General features: G+C 37.8%; 3 protein-coding genes and 1 non-coding gene across 4 annotated transcripts; 3 read left to right on the top strand and 1 right to left on the bottom strand.

Annotated features, from left to right (window-relative positions):
* Positions 1–905: 905 nt before the first annotated feature.
* Positions 906–1,652, bottom strand: LOC18023684 (B-box domain protein 31). Its single transcript, XM_006406166.2, has one exon. It carries the CDS (start codon positions 1,424–1,426, stop codon positions 1,049–1,051), a length of 378 nt encoding a protein of 125 aa, XP_006406229.1. The 5' UTR covers positions 1,427–1,652; the 3' UTR covers positions 906–1,048.
* A 4,104-nt stretch (positions 1,653–5,756) lies between these two features.
* Positions 5,757–16,703, top strand: LOC18023683 (putative cysteine-rich repeat secretory protein 17). The gene is given in 3 exon segments (XM_024159206.1): positions 5,757–5,990; positions 5,992–6,102; positions 16,251–16,703. Coding segments are annotated over 3 exon segments (798 nt in total).
* LOC112089031 lies at positions 14,067–14,173 on the top strand. The gene has a single exon (XR_002900843.1). It is a non-coding gene; the product is annotated as a small nucleolar RNA R71 (small nucleolar RNA).
* Positions 16,704–18,438: 1,735 nt separating the features above from the next.
* LOC18023682 (putative cysteine-rich repeat secretory protein 17) lies at positions 18,439–19,415 on the top strand. Its single transcript, XM_024159205.1, is given in 3 exon segments — positions 18,439–18,519; positions 18,521–18,787; positions 18,963–19,415. Coding segments are annotated over 3 exon segments (801 nt in total).
* The last annotated feature ends 782 nt before the right edge of the window (positions 19,416–20,197 follow it).

Genomic DNA, 20,197 nt, shown 5'->3' with positions numbered 1-20,197 from the left:
AGACGTTGTGAAAAAATGACGCAGAAGGTGGAAACAATAATGGTGAAAATATTGTAATTTTGCTTCCTTTATTTACAGAGTTTCTTTCGTTTTTGAATTTTTGTTTTTGACGTTTTTGGGGGTCTCCTGTAATAGGACAAATTCTAATTCCTCCTCTCTTTACGAGTAATGGTTTTAGATATTCTTTTTTTTTGATAAATAAAGCTGCAGTGATTACAATCTGCTTCGTTCTCTGTCTTTCTCCATAGAGCGGTACAGAGCACGCGCTTAACGTGTATTATAAGGATAGTTTCTACTTTCTACTCTTGTTTGGAACTAGTCTTAGGTCCATAATATTTTCGGACCACGGATCAGAGTATGTTGAATTAGTCTCTTCTGATCGCTGGTACTCAAACTCGAGATTTTTTTTAAGACTTTTCTCTTTTAAATGGTCAGCTAGTAAACGGATTTGTTGAACTATCAAACTCCATATAGAAAGCAGTTCCTAATTGCATCTTCTTTTTTACTTATGGACTAATCATCATTCTTTATATTTACTTAGTACTGATTACTAATCAGTTAGCTTGAAGGAGCCAAACACTAACATTTAGCATTGCATGAAGAAGATGTTTCACATGTGATAAAGTTTAGTGGTAGTACTTATTTATCATTAAGGAAAATGATAAGTAGAAAAAAGTATGAAAGACAAAAGCAAAAGGAAAATCAACCAACAAAAAGCCAAAGCAGACTCTATTATTTCCCTTGTACCTGGAGAGTACTGCACGGTTCGATCGAATAATTCTTGCTTGAACGTTGAGTTTGGTGATATTATTTATTGTTTTTGTTTAATATATTTTTAGTTGCAAACATTCTTCTTCCTTCATTAACAAAAAAAAAACATTCTTCTTCCTTTCCTTTTGAGTTGCAGAAACGTTTTGCTATTTTTAGTCAATACCCATTTCTTAAAATTACGAGCTACATAAATTAATTTTCCCAGATTTTTTTGTTTGATAGAAAAATGCATAAAAACCCTATTTATATCTTACACCGAAAAAAAAATAACTACAAATCAAAGAAAAACAAACGGAACCTCTTGATTGCTAGAACTATCTTGTTCACCACTCCGAATCGTTATATCCTCCACAGTGGCTTCTCCTGCTGTTACCGACGGTAAAAAAACGTGGTAGTTGTCTCCGACAAGGCACCGGCGCGTGAGTTTCTGACAAGCGGTGCAGAGCACGCGCCTCACGTGTCTCCAAGCTAGAAAATTAGCTCCGTGTACCCACCGGTCGCATTTCCTACAGAGAAACGCCGAGTCCGCCTCGCAAAACACGGAGGCGTCGCCGCCACAGAGCTCGCACCTAACCGGAACACTTGGTCTCGTGCAGAGACTCCGGCAACCTCCTTCGCCGCTTCTGCTCTCTTCTTCATTTACGCCTCTACACATTTTCTCTATCTCTCTTTCTCTCTCTTTTTCTCTGGTGGCTATTGGGGAAAGAAGATTTGTGAGTCGGAGAAACGTTAAACGTTTATATAGGAATTTTATTATTGTTTGTTGTTAAAAGCAAAGGAAGATTTTTTTTTTTCTTTATTTTTCTTCCATGAAAGAATGATGTGTGTGTGTTGTGTTTTGTTGTTACACGTGGATGAATATTGCCCTGTTATTTTGACGTAAATGCCCTTAAATGGTAAATTCGTCAATCAATTTTGTGAAAACTTTTCTCCTCCAAGCGATCTTTCGACCTCATATTGGGTGCACAACTTTCAAGTTTTTAAAAACAAAACTCCATAGTATAGATCGCCAACCACTTCATATGAATCATTGTGTTTTTCTTTTTTTCTTTTTCTTAGGGGAGATATGTATAAATTTTGAGGCATTGCCATGATATAAGGTTCTAGAATTAGTCGGACCAAAAATCATGTCACCAAACAAAAATTTGGTATTCATTATTATCCATTTCTTATTACATCTAATTTTATAAAAATTTGTTTTTCCTACTGTAAGTTGTGACTGAATTATCTAGAAAACAAGGGATTGGCTATAAAGAAATAAATCATACTTCCAAGTAATTAGTGGAAGAAAGTGGGGTAAGCATAAGAAACGGCTAGAATTTAGGGTGATATCAATATCTTTGTTATTAGTTGTCTTTGGGCCATTGTGTGGTGGTTAATCAGTCAACTTTTATTTAATTATACGAGCTTACTATCAGACCAAGCAAAGAGGACTTCGCTTGTATGGTTCACATTTAAAGGTTTTTTTCTTTGGGTTTATTTTTTAGCCATTTATATGTTTGTTTTTAATGAAAGCTACCCCACAAAATAAGGAATAATGTCAGTTAATTTAAAAGGGGTTTGTTTACTAGAAGTGCCATACATTGCGTGTAATTGCTTACTACGTATATATGTAATCGAAAAGCATTAGTACAAAAAAAAGTGTTAAAACTGATTTCGTCAACAACAATATGTACTGTTTCTAATTATATATATATATATATATATATTTACGGTTTAAAACATAAACAACCCTTAAACCAAGAAAAAAAAACACAAGCAACAATCCATTGCTATTGTTTATAATGTAATGGACAAGTCATACATTTTTTTTTTTACAAAGTGATAACTCTCCCTTAAATATTGGTAAAACAAAACTATCCCTTAAATAAATAAGTGCAGCATGCCAATAAAAAAATTTAACAGTTCATAACTCTCCCTTAGATTAATAATTCACATATGTTCACATCATATTATGCCGGACACTAGCTCAAAGTAGACAAAATAAACCAAGATTCAGAATAATTGACAAAACCGTTAGTTATACAAACAGTTTTACGAAAACTATATAGATACATACATTTGTAGAGTATTTTGTAGAATTATATCTAACTATTATATTAAAAAAGGTATCTCTCATATCTAAAGGTAAATGAAATAGTTTAATATGCTTTCTTTATCAGACCGAAAAAATTATGGATTTCAGATCCATTATCATACTGCCAATTAAAGAATGCCAAGATATTCTAAAACGGGTGGTATCGACTGATCAACAATACGTACACTTGTTTAGACCGGTTGCATTAATAATGAGACGAATAATCTTATTATATTTTGTGTTTAATACGTTATGGAAAAAGAGATGTTGTTGTTGTCCACAAGTTGATTCAATGTTGATGCGTAAGTCCACTTGTGTGGATCATATTGATTCAACAATCAAAGCTTTTTTCTTTTCTCATTTTGTCCTCAGATTTTCTGTCTGTTGTTTATTTTTGCCTGCTGGTACGAGACCTTAGCCGTCCAATCTTCCTAAAAGTATGTGACCATTATTTTTTCGGAGTTATATTATGGGTTGCGATACTTTGTATTTGTATATTAGTTATTATATAGTTGGTACGTAGGACATAATATCACATTTACGTATGTATACGCGTAACTACAACCCTGGCTACTTGGCTAGTACAGTACATAAAATAAATATTATTCATTTTGAATTTTGATCGATGTTAGCAGTTTGTTCGAGTCGATTTTCATCAGCATAAACGGTTTTGAAAGCAAATTTTTTTTTTGGAACCTTAAAAGCAAACTATATTTTTATATTGAACCTATTTTTTAAACATGTGAGAAACAGAGTTTGGAGACGAACACATATAGTCTTGCAGTTTGTATCAATATCGTCGATATAATTTTACGAGTTTAGTCCGCATGCATATATATTGTTGTGTAATATTATTTATTAATTAATAACAATAGAGTTCAGGTATGTTGTAATAACTTAGTAACTGATATTCACTTATTCAGTAAATCCAAAGAACTAATATACCATAGAAACTACTACTACCTAATCAATACTAAATCAACAAGATTTTGGGTTTTTATTTGCAAATAAAGCCAATTTGAACTAAAAAAAATATCGTTGCTTTGACTTTGAAACATTGTGTGTAATTAAATGATCACAAGTTTGGGAGAGAGGTTGCAACTTTGAGAGATAAATCGGTTGGATTCATGGAGAAACGTGTATCAAAATCCAGCCTCACAAATTCACAATGATGAAAGAGCAATATTTTCAGAAAACAGTGTGTATGGAAAGGCTAATCAGTATCCAATCCTCAAATATTTGCTTGATACCTAATCCATCTAAAATAGTTGATCGTTTAGAGTCAATATGGTTAATTCTTCTACGTAGCGAAACAAACATAAGGTACACAAAATGAAAATGTATTTTCTTACTTTTTTGTTGTTGTTTTTGTTAATTTTTGTCCACTCTACTACATGTGGAATAATTATAAGCTCATAGGATAAAAATAATAACTAGTGGACGAGTCTTAATGCCTAGGCAGCAGCCGCACCTAGACTGTTGTTTGAACATTACTAGTTTTTTATTTTTCTTTTGGTTTGTTTGTTTTTTACCTAAAGTTAGTAGCTTAACCTTGATGTAATATCAATCATTGGATCGGTTCAACCCGTTTTAACATATCGACAAGTTGATTGGGAATTGTAGCTAATCAATCCAAGCCCTAATTAAAAAATGGCTAAGTAGGCCCAAATCTATCAATAACGTAATATATAAATTCAATTAGTGGAGCCCATCTTTACGGCCCATAAATAATCAAAAGAATCACCGAAAACCAAACCTTCTAGCTAAATCAGCGGGTCTAACGATGTTTAGCCAGCTCGGCCGGTGACACTTTTCATTTAAAAGAGTTCAATAAACCTTTTCTACATGGATGAGAGGGTAAGGCGTCCAAAGTAACTATATGTTCAATACAAGGGAGTATCCAAGGGCCGTTGTGTTAGACCGCTGGTGTTTTTTCTAGACAGCGTTGGATCAGATGGAAGCAGAGGGACGTGGAGTAATACACGATATAGTGTGGAGAATTGTCGCAGAGCTGAAGCTATTAAGCATCTAAAGCAAATCCGAGTAGTGTCCCATAAAATGGAGCTTAATGTTGAGCAGGTAAAGTATTGTTACCTTCTTACTTGTCCCAAAAGTAGATGTAAGCCATTTTTTGTAGTAACACTTTTTTTTTTTTTTTTTTTTTTTTTTGGTAGTAACACTCTTTACTCTTGAACATTCTCAGATGAAGGCTCCACGTCGACAGTGCTGTGACATCTCTTCATCGTATGATGAATCAATGGTCATTACCATAAGGCAGTGTATAGAAGATGAGCTAATCGCAATGAAAAGTTGAGCCTTTAGGGAGTCCATGAATGACAAAACCTAAAAGCCTGAGAGCGAAAATCTCATGGGTTCTTGCTCAAAAACGAATGGTGCACCAGTACAAGGTAACCTCCCTAGTGTTTCGGAGTTGGACAAATTCGGGTTGGTTTGTACGAGAACAGAGAACTCGTGCTTTTGTCACGACGAGCTTTTAGTGGGATCGACCTCCTGATGAATGGCTAATATGGGAGATGCGTTGATTCAAAGGTGGTTACTGTTGTGAAAAAGAGTTAATTAGAAAATGCCCCACAGGTTTTCAGATCTGCACCAAATGTTTACAGTTTGTAATGGACATGAGAGAATAGTGGGGACCTAAGACTTTTGCGGCGACAAAAGGGTGAGACTGAGTTCAAACTCAATTACACCAAAAAAAAGAAAAAGAAAAAAAAAAAAACACTCCTACAATCACACGATTTGTACGGTGCAACACTCAAATGAAGTAATTGTTAATTTCTATAATTACAAACTTCTTGTTTTTTTTGTGTGTGATAAGATTCCAACTTTCAGTTTCATCTATAAAGAAACAACAACTTTCTTTGTAGAAAAAAGAAAGAAAGCCAGAACAATGTACTCTACCTCGTCGGTATCAAAACGCCTCGTTTCGGTTCCTATCTTGGCCGTGATGGCCATACAACTTTTCCTTATACGCAACGTTTCGTCCTTGAACATGACTAATGCGTATCTACAGCACAAATGTTTTGTCAGTCAAGGGAAATACAAGCCGGGAAGTGAGTACGATAAAGGCCTCATAGATATAGCCGATAACATCCCTTTAAACAATAATTTTAGCATGGGTTTTGGAATTTATGTCCAATGGTGAAGGTCCTAATTACATCTCTATCACCCTTCAGTGTCGTGGCGACTCCTATGGGCCCAAATGCCGCTCTTGCTATTTTACTACACTCTCTGAGGTAACTTCACTTCATTATTGATTAGCTATCACATATTTACATGTATAAATCTGCATGTGCACACACAAAGACAGTGTAACAGTTTTGGTAGATCCTGTTGTTATTGATTGAGGCATGATTCACACTGGATGTACTCCTAGTTTCTACTGCAATAGAACAGTGATGTAGTTGTAATATAAAGGATTCGGAATCCAGAGGACCAGTGTTACTCTATGACTTTGCGAGGATTAAATTAAAGCTAAGACGAAAGATGGTTTGTTTCGAAAACTAAAAAGTAAACAGAATGGCAAACAACGATTTAAATTCAAATTAAAACAAGCACTAGACCAAAGCAATTCGCAGGAATTTCAGAGATAAGAATCAGATGACTATTCAGGGCACAAGTGTAACGCAAGTCTCGAACTCAAACAGAAAAGCTTATCGATCCACTGTCGTGATCTCGATAACTTTGTCTAACAACCTAAATCCTAAACTGTCGTTTGAACTTAGAAAATTGCAGACAAGCATTAGCTAGCAGGTTTGATCTGTTCACGATTTGCCTTAACTTCAACTGTCGTTGGCTAAGGACAAATTGCTCACCAATGTTTATTCTAGCAACCTATTACACTTTTGATGAATAGATTAACCTAAAATCGCAGATTGAGTGATCAATTCAACCTAAGCATTAAGTCTAACAATGGTGAAGACAATAGATATCAAGCCCTATTTGCATCTAATCCTTTAACTCATGAAATCCTTTGAACGCTTTAATCTAGCTAAGAGATCTACTCAGACATGGAGAAAAGAAACACAGCAACAGATGAAAAGGAATTCATAGATTAAAAATCGCAGAAGAGATAATAGGGTTCAGAATTCTTCTCAAGTGTAGCAGATTTCTTCTCCCAAAAGCTTACAAGTAAAAACTCTCTGGTTCAGGAAATTGTAAAAAGAAAGCGTAAAAAGTCTGTAGAAAAACGTGATTATAAAACACAGGCGGCTGTGGACTTTTTATTCTATTTCTCCTCCTAAAATTAGGTAAAAGTCGATTTCCTTATTTTACTTCCGTCTGGAGCAGGTGCTCCACGAAGGGTCCAAACCGGGAGCAGGTGCTCCGGGGATGATTTCTCCAAAAACGTGTGAAATAGCTCCTTATTTCTCAAATTCATCTCCTTTTGCTCCAATGCCTCCTAAACACTCCAATCCTTTGATAAGGCCTCTAAGTCACCTGAAACTTCCTGAAAAGACTCCAAAAACTCCTAAAACAATCAGTAAACACAAGTTAGAATGAGTCAAAATCTCCACTCATCAACTCCCCCGAACTTGAATCCTTGTTTGTCCTCAAACAAACTCAAATTCAACTCCAAAAGAATGACTGGATAAAGCTGGGAACTTGCAAAACTCAAAAGACCGTAAACCTGACCAAGGCATGTGACAATCTGCTGCAAAATCAATCAAAAATCTAACCTCCATGTACTTCTCCGTAGACGCTGCAGCTTTCCAGATTAGTCCCTCAATTTCATAACATCATCCATGTCCCATCATTGCTGAGTCTCATCGATAAAACTAGTGCTAAGGACCTTCTAGACTCGTTCCCATACTTATACCTCAACAAATTGACCATACTACACAAAAGTACCTTTCCTCTCCCCCGAACTTATTCACTTTTCAAGCTGTTTCATTTTTTTTTTTTCGGCACATATAACAAGGTTCAAAGACGCGAGTATTGATGGTGATTGCCACCGAATCCCCGGTTTGTCCCTTCATTATATATCAAAGGTGTAGACGAATAATGGGGTCACAGGAAATTTTCCTACCCCTCGCTTCCATCCCTTGTGTGATCATTCCACTTTAGAAGTAAAATAATGGGATCCTTGGAAATTTTCCTAACCCTTTACTTCTAAAAGAAAATCATTTCAATCTTTTCTGCCTTTTGTTCATTTTTTTTTTATTTTTTTTTTAGAAACAGCCTGAAACAATGCTTAGAACATAAGAGAGGAATACCAAATCTATCACACAGGTCTTTATTTGTCAGGTAAGAATGAGGAGTCAAGCCCTATGAGCACTAACCTGATCGATGAGGAAAATGAAGAGATGAGAAATTAGCTCAGGTTCAATGGATTAGTCAAGAATTCTGGGCTCCTCTAGTCTACTGCTTTGTCTTTGGATTTTCCATTAGTCGATCTAGATGATTCTGCAGCAATAATCACTAGAAGAAGATGGTCAAGATTCACAAATGGTCTGAAATCATCATAGAATTGGTCCTCATTCCCACAAGTTTTGACTTGACTTATATAACCAACTGACTCAAAGAAAGTAAATGACTCAAACAAACAAACTAAAAACTGACTCAAAGAAAGTACTAAAAGGAAGAAAGCAAAAGAAAGAAGTACAAGGAACACGACCCTCCCCCAGACTTACTTCACACCGTCCCCGGTGTAAAAATAAGCTAGAGAAGTGTCCAAAAAAACTTACCTGGTTCGCACATGTACAGCACCCTGGCGGAGCAGGTACTCCGGAACAGAGCTGGATGCTCTCTCGTCTTTTGTTCGTCTGGAGCAGGTGCCGGAGCAGGTGCTCCGGTTTCCCTTGGGTTGCTCCTTCGTCACTTTTTACCTGGTGAGCACCCTGTGGAGCAGGTGCTCCGACTTGGGAGGGGGTGCTCTTTCGTCAGTTTTTACGCTTTGAGCAACCAACCCAGCAGATGGAGCAGGTGCTCCGGTTGGGTGCTCTTCCTTCTTCTTCCTCACATCTTCTCTTCCACGTTGAACAACTTCTTACCTGTTTTCTCTTTTTTTTTTTTTTTTTTTTTTTTTTTTGGAAACAAAGAATCTAAAAACAAAGTTAGTAGCTAAGAATAAAAGGCACAAAGTTAGAGACTCTTACCGGTGGGTTGCCTCCCACCAAGCGCTTGTTTTAAGTCATTAGCTTGACTTGGAAAGCCATTTAGGCTTGAGGAGGATCGCTTAAGGTGACTGATTCACCTTCTGCGATATTTGGACCAGCAAGGTATGGTTTCAACCTCTGTCCATTGACAACAAACTCGCCTCTTTTAGTGTCCAGCAACACTACAACTCCATATGGTCGAACCTCCTTGATGGTGAATGGTCCAGACCATCTCGATCTTAGCTTCCCTAGAAACAATTTCAATCTAGAGTTAAAGAGCAATACCTGATCGTTTGGTGCAAAGCTTCTGTTGAGGATCCTCCTGTCATGGAAAGCTTTTGTCCTCTCTTTGTAAATCTTCGAGTTTTCATATGCCAGGTGCCTAATTTCCTCCAGCTCATGCAACTGCATTACTCTCCTCTCCTGAGCACTCTTTGCATCGAAATTCAGCAGCTTCACTGCCCAAGCAGCTTTGTGCTCAAGTTCCACTGGAAGATGACATGCTTTTCCATACACCGAGTGGAATGGTGTAGTCCCCAAAGGTGTTTTGTAAGCTGTTCTGTATGTCCAAAGAGCATCATCAAGCTTCACTGCCCAATCCTTCCTTGTGGTGCTCACAGTCTTCTGCAGAATGTTCTTGATTTCCCTGTTGGAAACCTCAACTTGCCCACTCGTCTGAGGATGGTATGGGGTCGCCACCTTATGCCTTACACCATTATTCTTCAACAAGTTTTCAAAGACTTTGTTGATGAAGTGAGAGCCTCCATCGCTAATCACCACTCGCGGCACACAAAACCTGGGAAAAATGACAGATTTGAACATCTTTAAAACCACCTTTGCGTCATTTGTGGGACTAGCCAGAGCTTCCACCCACTTTGACACATAGTCAACTGCCACCAGAATATACTCATTCCCATAAGATGATGGAAAAGGTCCCATGAAGTCTATACCCCACACATCGAAAATCTCTACTTCCAAGATGAAATTCTGAGGCATCTCATTCCTCCTGCTGATGTTCCCTTGTCTCTGACATGTGTCACACCTGGAGATAAAACTCGCTGCATCTCGGAACATCGTTGGCCACCAATACCCAGCTTGGAGAATTTTCGACACAGTCTTGAAAGTGGCGAAGTGACCTGCATAAGAGAATCCATGGCAATGAAACAACACTCCTGGTATCTCCTCGTCAGCTACACATCTTCTGAAAATTCCATCAGAGCAATGCCTGTATAAATAAGGCTCATCCCAAAAGTAGTGCCTCACATCCTTCAGAAACTTCTTCTTTTTGTTTCCCACAAAACCTGCAGGTTCCTGCTCTGCAGCAAGGTAATTTGCAATCTCTCCAAACCATGGGAAACCAGAATGCCGATCTATGTCAACTTGGTTGCAAAAACTCGTCAGAGCAGGTGCTCCGGTGGGGAGCAGATGCTCGTCGAACCCAGAAACATCTATGGCGTAAACTTGTTCATCAGGAAGGCTGTCATTTAGTGGAATGTCATCATCTATCCTCAGCCTCGACAAGTGGTCTGCAACACCATTATCAATCCTTTTTTTGTCTTTAATCTCCAAATCAAACTCCTGCAGCAAAAGGATCCATCGAAGGAGCCTTGGCTTGGCATCCTTCTTCGTCAACTGGTATTTCAGAGCTGCATGGTCTGTGTGAACAACAACTTTCGACCCATTAAGGTAGGACCTGAACTTCTCAAAAGCATAAACCACTGCAAGAAGCTCCTTTTCAGTTGTGGCATATCTGCACTGAGCCTTGTCGAGTGTTCGGCTAGCATAATAGATGACGTGGAGCCTCTTTTCTTTCCTCTGTCCCAGCACTGCTCCCACTGCATAATCACTAGCATCGGTCATGACCTCAAAAGGTAGTTCCCAATCTGGTGGCTGGACAATAGGAGCGCTGACCAAAGCTCCTTTTATCCTGTGAAATGCCTCCAAACATGCATCATCAAACTCGAATTTCACATCCTTGCACAGCAGCTGCGTCAGGGGTTTGGCAATCTTCGAGAAATCTTTGATGGCCCAGAAAACTGCGAACCCCCTTGACTGATGTTGGTGGCTGCAGACTCATCATCACCTCGATCTTTGCCTTGTCCACCTCGATCCCTTTCTCTGAGATTTTGTGTCCCAGCACGATCCCATCTCTCACCATGAAATGGCATTTCTCCCAGTTAAGCACCATATGCTTCTCCTCACACCGCTGCAAAACCCTGCACATATTAGACAAACGGACAGAAAAGGAGCTTCCATAGACAGAAAAATCGTCCATGAAAACTTCCATTATGTCTTCAATCAGGTCAGTGAAAATCGACATCATGCAGCGTTGGAATGTTGCTGGAGCATTACACAAGCCAAATGGCATTCTGCTATATGCAAAGGTGCCATAAGGACATGTGAATGTCGTCTTCTCCTGGTCATCCGGGTGGATTGGGATCTGAAAGAAACCTGAATAACCATCTAAGAAACAGTAATAAGGATGGTTAGCCAAGCGTTCAAGCATCTGATCGATAAATGGTAAAGGAAAATGATCTTTGCAAGTTGCAGCATTCAATTTCCTGTAATCTATGCACATTCGATGCCCAGTAACAGTTCTAGTTGGTATCAATTCATTCCTATCATTTTTTATCACAGTGATGCCACCTTTCTTAGGAACTACATGAACCGGACTAACCCAATTACTATCTGAAATTGCATAGATCACACCAGCTTCTAGAAGTTTCATTATCTCTTTCTTTACAACATCTTGTAGATTCGGGTTTAACCTCCTCTGATGTTCTACAGAAGTCATTGATTCATCTTCTAGATGTATTCTATGCATGCAAAGATCAGGAGAAATCCCTGGAATGTCATCTAGTGAATAACCTATAGCTTTCTTATACTTTCTAATTTCACAAAGAAGCAAGGCAATCTCTACATTGTTCAATTCAGAGTTCACTATCACAGGGAATGTCGAATTGGGTCCTAGAAACGCGTACCTGAGCCCCACAGGAAGGGGTTTGAGCTCAAACTTCGGAGCTCTCAATTCGCTCCAAGGTCCATCAATCAAGCCGTCGGGAGCAGGTGCTCCAGGATTCAGAGCAGGTGCTCCGTCGGCTTTTTCTGCAGGTGAGCTCTCCTTGCCTTCTAAGCTCATGTACGCCACCAGCCTGCATCCTCGTGCTTGCATTCAGCATTTTTGCAAACCCATCAGCTTCTTCACTCAAATACCCATGTTCTCCTTCAGCTTTGGTGAGTGCAACTTCGAGAGGATCGATGGCCAAAACCTCTTCAGCAACCTCTTCAGCAATGCCTGAACCATCATCTATGACAAATGTTTGTCCGTCCAGCATTGGTTTCTTGAAGAGTTTATTCATCTCAAATCGCACCACCATATCTCCCAGCTGGAGATCTATCACTCCTTCTTTCACATCTATGATTGCACCAGCTGTGCATAAGAAGGATCGACCCAAAATCAAAGGATCCTTGGGTTCTTCATCAAGCTCCAGAACCACAAAATCTGCTGGAATGAGTGTATCACCTATCTGAACATGCAGATCCTCAAGTATACCAACAGGGAATTTGGTTGATCTATCAACGAATACCAGCGAGATTTTCATCGGTTTGAATCTGGTGTAACCCAATCGCTTGGCTACAGAGTAAGGCATCAGATTCACACTTGAACTCAGATCGCAGAGAGACCTTGCAAACAGTACATTCCCAATCCTGACTGAGAGAAGAAACCTTCCTGGATCACTTCTCTTCTTTAGCACTTTGTTCTGAAGCACAGCACTGCACTCCTTCGAAACCATCATGACACTCTCTTCCTCAACAGCTTTCCCAGACACTAACCCCTTCATGTATCTTTTAAGGCCTGGTATCATCTGAACAGCATCAGCTAGAGGGAGTTTTACAGTCAAATCCTTCAGCATCTCCCTGCACTTTGCATCCTCTAAGTCCTTGCGAGACTTCTTTGGTGGAACTGGGTAAGGTACCTTAGGCGTGTAAACTCTTGCAGGAATGTTTGCTGGAGCAGGTGGCTGGAGCAGGTGCTCCCTCGTTGACTCAGGGTGCTCCATCGTCAAATCTACGTCTGGAGCAGGTGCTCCAGATTTTGGAGCAGGTGCTCCGATGGAGGAAGAGTGCTCCTTCGTCTTTTTTACGTCATGAGCTGGTTCTTCTTCTTGGAGCAGGTGCTCCACGTCCTTTTCCTTCCTCTTTTCTGAGACAGAGCTTGTTGGTGCAGCATGTAGAATCTTCCCACTTCTAAGCTCAATAGCATTCACAAACTCATTCCTGGGGTTTTCACCTTTCCAGGTGATCTCTTCACAGCTTTTGCAGTCTGAGCTACCTGAACATCCAGCTTCTTCACATGAGTCCACACAGCCTCATACTTGCCATTCAAATAATTGTACATGGTGTCCACTTTGGCATTAATCTCCATGGAAGACTTTTGCTGATTACCCAGCAGCTATTGCATCAAGTTTTTCAGCTCATCCTGCGAATTATTTGAGGAACTCGAAGAAGGCTGTAGACTTGTGAAAGACAACTTCTGCTGATTTCCACCTTGAAATCGATTCTGATTGGTGATGAACTGCTTTCCTTGGAAGTTGCTGGAGAAGTTCTTCTGAAATCCTGACTGATTCTGCACTCCTTGCTGCGGATAGACCTGATCCTGAGGGTTCTCAACATTGTTGCTTCTATAGGATAAATTCAGGTGGCTTCTGAAGTTGTTGAAACTGCGATTCTGCACATACCCTTGTCCATTCATGAAATTTACCTCCATCTGATCATTATTCTCTGCATCTACAAACTCTTGAGCAAGAGGTGCATCACCAACCTCATCAGCAAAATGCACAGATCTCTGGTTCTCTCTCAACAGCAGATTCACCTTTGCTGTAAGCTCATCGATTTTGCTCAACTCCACACTATGAACTGATTTGCTAGACCTGTCATACTCTTGGGATTTGTTGCTGGAGCTTGCAGCTAAGTTCTCAATCAACTCATAAACAGCTTCTTTGGACTTAGTCATGAAATCGCCATTGCTAGCTGCATTCAAAGCATTCCTGTAATCCCAGTTGACACCATCATAAAAGGTTGACAGAATCTGCTCATCAGATAACCCATGGTGAGGGCACTCTCTTCGGTACTCCTTGTACCTCTCCCAAGCTTCGCAGAAAGCTTCACCAGGTTGCTGTTTAAACGACGAGATCTTGTTCTTCAGAGCTGCAGTTTTGGCCTTAGTGTAGAAATGGTCCAAAAATGCTGATCTGCACTCTTCCCATGTAGTCAATGATCCAGGTGGTAATGACTTCAGCCAGCGCAAAGCTTTGTCCGCAAGTGAGAATGGAAAAAGCTTGCACTTCAAGAAATCGGCTGGTATCCCATTTGATCCAGTCGTGCTGCAAATCTCCTCAAAATTCTCGATGTGGTCCATCGAAATCTCAGCAAGAAGCCCATGAAAGAGGTGCTGCTTCACCAATGAGATCAGCTGAGGTTTGATCTCAAAGTCTTGCCTCTGAATGGTTGGAGGAGCAATCGCAGCCCTGTTGTGATAGTAAGCATGCGGACTGTCCTTGTCTCCAATAGCAGGCTGTGGCTGCTCCCTGTCTTGCTGCACCTTTTGCAGCTGCTCCAATTGCTGTCGAAGCTGTTGCAACTCGACAGCCATGTTGCCATTGTTGCCTTGATCGCCCATGTCGGCTTGAATAGGCCTTTGACGTCTGTTTTCTCGCTCGACTCTTGCTAGCTCGGTGTTCGACAAAGAAACAAGATCGGTGCAGTTGCTCCTTGTGGATATGTTTGACATACACCTGAAACACACGCAAACAAGAGAACAAGAGAGAAAAATTAGTAAAGCCTTAGTCTGAATTTCAAACCAAAAATCAAAGGTAACGAATTGGTCCCCATCGCAACGGCGCCAAAATTTTATTCAGATTGGTCCCCATCGCAATGCCGCTCTTGCTATTTTACTACACTCTCTGAGGTAACTTCACTTCATTATTGATTAGCTATCACATATTTACATGTATAAATCTGCATGTGCACACACAAAGACAGTGTAACAGTTTTGGTAGATCCTGTTGTTATTGATTGAGGCATGATTCACACTGGATGTACTCCTAGTTTCTACTGCAATAGAACAGTGATGTAGTTGTAATATAAAGGATTCGGAATCCAGAGGACCAGTGTTACTCTATGACTTTGCGAGGATTAAATTAAAGCTAAGACGAAAGATGGTTTGTTTCGAAAACTAAAAAGTAAACAGAATGGCAAACAACGATTTAAATTCAAATTAAAACAAGCACTAGACCAAAGCAATTCGCAGGAATTTCAGAGATAAGAATCAGATGACTATTCAGGGCACAAGTGTAACGCAAGTCTCGAACTCAAACAGAAAAGCTTATCGATCCACTGTCGTGATCTCGATAACTTTGTCTAACAACCTAAATCCTAAACTGTCGTTTGAACTTAGAAAATTGCAGACAAGCATTAGCTAGCAGGTTTGATCTGTTCACGATTTGCCTTAACTTCAACTGTCGTTGGCTAAGGACAAATCGCTCACCAATGTTTATTCTAGCAACCTATTACACTTTTGATGAATAGATTAACCTAAAATCGCAGATTGAGTGATCAATTCAACCTAAGCATTAAGTCTAACAATGGTGAAGACAATAGATATCAAGCCCTATTTGCATCTAATCCTTTAACTCATGAAATCCTTTGAACGCTTTAATCTAGCTAAGAGATCTACTCAGACATGGAGAAAAGAAACACAGCAACAGATGAAAAGGAATTCATGGATTAAAAATCGCAGAAGAGATAATAGGGTTCAGAATTCTTCTCAAGTGTAGCAGATTTCTTCTCCCAAAAGCTTACAAGTAAAAACTCTCTGGTTCAGGAAATTGTAAAAAGAAAGCGTAAAAAGTCTGTAGAAAAACGTGATTATAAAACACAGGCGGCTGTGGACTTTTTATTCTCTTTCTCCTCCTAAAATTAGGTAAAAGTCGATTTCCTTATTTTACTTCCGTCTGGAGCAGGTGCTCCACGAAGGGTCCAAACCGGGAGCAGGTGCTCCGGGGATGATTTCTCCAAAAACGTGTGAAATAGCTCCTTATTGCTCAAATTCATCTCCTTTTGCTCCAATGCCTCCTAAACACTCCAATCCTTTGATAAGGCCTCTAAGTCACCTGAAACTTCCTGAAAAGACTCCAAAAACTCCTAAAACAATCAGTAAACACAAGTTAGAATGAGTCAAAATCTCCACTCATCAAGGCATCAATATGGAAAAAAGTATATGACAGCTTCGTAGGAGGTGTCCGAGATACAAAGGAGGAATAATATGGTACGACCAATGTCTTTTAGAAATTTCTACGGTAAAAACTTTCGGGAGGATCGATTACGACAACAATTTCTGTATGTCCAATGCGAAGAGATTTAGTGTCCAAGGTTATACCAACACTAAGTGGCAAGCACTCATAAGCAATCTGACAACTATAGCCATCAATGAAAAAAACCCTTCACCGGTGTACGCGGCGGGGGAGAGGAGGATCGGGAGGGACAAAGTGTACGGAATGGTGCAGTGTACGCAAGACATATCGGCAAAGGGGTGCGTGGAGTGTCTGACACATAATATGGTGCATCTTCAGGATTGCTTGTTTTATAAACGAGGAGCGAGAGTTATTGGTAGGAGCTGTAACTTTAGGTATGAGTTTTACCCTTTTGTTGCTGTTGGTCCTAATTATTTGAAGACCTAAAGCCATTTGAAAAAATTGTGGCTTTTAATTAGTTACTAGATTTTACGCCGTGCATCCGCACGGAAATATTTTATAATCAAAATTTGTAATAGAATTTATGTTTTATTTATAAATATAATTTTTCTAATAAATGACAAAGATTAATTTATATGTTTAGATATAATTTGTGTTTTATTTTTTTTTCTAGTAATATTATGACCACAATCATATAAACATATATCTAATCCGGTAATTTTATTAATAAAAAATAACTGTTATTATAAAAACATATTTTTATTTCGTTTATTCTATTAAAAGGAACCGTGGTTATAAAACTATAATTCTAATCCGTCCGTTCATATTACTATATAATATAAATATTTACTAATTTTAAAATAATTTTTACCAAGTCTATTGTATCTGAGACGGGTTGTCTTGAGTCTTAATATCTTGCATGTTTTGATAACCTAACCCGCATAACATCACAATTATAAAAAAAAAATCTAACCCATTTCATCATATTACTATATAATATTAATATTATCAATTTTTAATATGTGAAATTTTAGTTTGATTAAATATGACTGAAAAAAATAATGTATTTATTAATCATAGTGTTATTCTGTAAATATTATTTGAATTTTAAATATTAAATTAAATCTAACATATTTAATCGAACTTATATTTAACGAAGTCTAAAATAATTTAAATTAATATCTATGGTCAGATTTAAATTTAATTAACAAAATAAATAGTTTGAATTTAAATTAAATATCACATATATTTAAGGAAATCTTTAGTTATCTAAATTAATATCTAATTTTCAAAATTAAATTTATTAAAAGTGTGTTTTTAAATGATATTGTAATAAATTAAGATAATTATAAATCTAAATAATTTTCTTAAAAAATTTTAGGTGTGTTTGGATGCAAGCACTAAATGTGCTTCTGTTTTAATAGAATAGATTTTTTGGGTGTAAACTTTCAATTTTATTTTATATGGCTATTTATAAATTTTGTATTTTACTACAAAAATATGATGTAGTTTATTATACAATCTCTATTACGCTTTAAAAAAATCTATTCAGAATATTCCTGCAAATTTGTTGTTATTTTCTTTTGTAAATTATTTAATGAAAGTAATAGAAATAATCAAGGAAATAATAAAATTATACATTATATACGCATTGGCCATGTTTTGAATACGTTTACACTCTTCTTTTTCTTCAGTCCAACTCCGTATAAAAATCAGAATCTTCACATTCTGATACTTTTTATTTTTCGATGGGTTTGGTCATCTAATTAAATATGCATTAAGGCTTTCTCCACTGCAGCCAGCCAATGATGCTCTTCCTCCTATTAGCGTTGTTACTCCCTTTTCACTTAGCTCTGCTATATATAATAATGCTAATTATATTGTAGATGAAACTGAAAGTTGGAATCTTACCAAAAAAAGAAAAAAACAAAGAATCTTGTATTAATAGAAATTAAAAATTTATTCATTTAAGTTTTGCACCGTACAAATCGTGTGATTGGAAGAGTTTGAACTCAGTCTCACCCTTTTTGTCGCCGTATAAGTCTTAGGTCCCAACTCTTCTCTCCTGTCCGTTACAAACTGTAAACATTTTCACCTACAAGCTGAATATATATATCAATCGAATTCGTATAAAGTAACTAAACATCACAGTCTCAACGCTTCATCTATAAAGAAACACCCCTCTTTGGGGAAAAGGAAAGAAAGAAAGATATCCGGAACAATGTATTCTTCCTCATCTGTATCAAAACGCCACGTTATGGTCCCTATCTTGGCCGTGGTGGCCATACAATTTCTCCTTAATTATACCCAGCGTTTTCTCCTTGAATATGACTAATGCGTATCTACAACACAAATGCTTTGTCAGTCAAGGGAAATACAAGCCGGGAAGTGAGTACGAGAAAGACCTCATAGATATCATCGATTCCCTCCCTTTGACCAGTAATTTTACCCGCGGTTTCGAAATGAGTTCCTCTGGTGAAGGTCCTAATTACGTATCCGTCACACATCAGTGCCGTGGCGACTCCTATGGTGCGAAATGCCGCTCTTGCTATTCCACCACCATCTCTGAGGTAACTTCACTTCAATATTATGACTAGCAGTCACATATTTAAAAGTACCAATCCGCACGCACACATGCAGAGACAGAGTGTATCAGTTTTGGTTATAAACTTACATATCCGTGCATGCAATGTTCTTATTGATTGTGACATCGACATGGAATTTTTTTAATTATGTATATGATAGCTTCGTAGAAGATGTCCAAGATACAAAGGGGGAATAATATGGTACGACCAATGTCTTCTAGTCATTTCTGCGGTCAATTATTTTGGGAAGATCGATTACGACAACAATTTCTGTATCTCCAATGCGAAGAAATTTAGCGTCGGACATTATTCTAACGTGCCTTGGGGAATTTTCATAGATAATCTGACAACTATAGCCATCAGTGAAAAAAATCCCACGGAGCTGTACGCAGCGGGGGAGAGGAAGATCGGGAGGGATAAAGTGTACGGAATGGTGCAGTGTACGCAAGATCTATCGTCAAAGGGTTGTTTGGAGTGTGTGACAAGTAATAGCGTGAATTTTCAAAAGTGCATGTTTTATAAACGTGGAGCGAGAGTTATTGGTAGGAGCTGTAACATTAGGTATGAGTTTTATCCTTTTGTTGCTGTTGGTCCTAATTATTTGAAGACCTAAAGCAAATTGAAAAAAAGTGTGGTCCTAATTAGTGTGTGTGTTTTTTTTTTGTTTGTGTGTGGTAAACTTTCAGTTTCATTTTGACAAAAATTTATAATGTAGTTTCAATAATCTCTATTACGCTTTAAAATATCTGCTCGAAAAATATATTTTTGAAAATTTCCTGAAAATTTGTTGTTTTTTTTTTTGTCCTGTAAATTATTTAATTAAAAATAGAATACAATCAGCGAAATCATAAATTAAAAAGAGAAATATTGCATTAATACGTTTTGATTACGTACATTTATAGTCTTCTTCTTCTTCGGTCCAATCCAACACTGTTCAGAAATCAGAATCTGACATTCTGACAATATTTTATTTTCGATGGGTTTGGTCATCTTTGTATAATATGCAACCATTACCGCTTCTGGTCCTCTTCTCATTAAGCTTTCCCCGTTAAACTGTTTTAGTTTTACCTGTCTGGTCAGTATCATATAGAGTGGCGGAACCAGCCCAAAATTGTACTAGGGTCAATTTAATTTATAATAAATATAAATTAAAATATTATAAAATATAAATATATTTTCCAAATGTTAACTGTTTTAAAAATAGTTAATATTTATTAATTATTAAAAAATATTAATAGAGTAATATATTTTTGTCGACAGTTAAGTAAAAATCTTATATGGTTAAGAAAAGAAGTGAAAGTTTAACAAAAGAAAAATATAATTGAGAAGAAAATATTGAGTATGTGATAATAAAATAATTCAATTATTTATGAAGATAGAATTTAGAAGTGGTGG

This window comes from Eutrema salsugineum, unplaced genomic scaffold (genome assembly GCF_000478725.1).
Source record: "Eutrema salsugineum unplaced genomic scaffold, Eutsalg1_0 scaffold_13, whole genome shotgun sequence".
NCBI classification, from domain to species: domain Eukaryota; kingdom Viridiplantae; phylum Streptophyta; class Magnoliopsida; order Brassicales; family Brassicaceae; genus Eutrema; species Eutrema salsugineum.
This window is presented reverse-complemented; position numbering and strand designations above follow the sequence as displayed.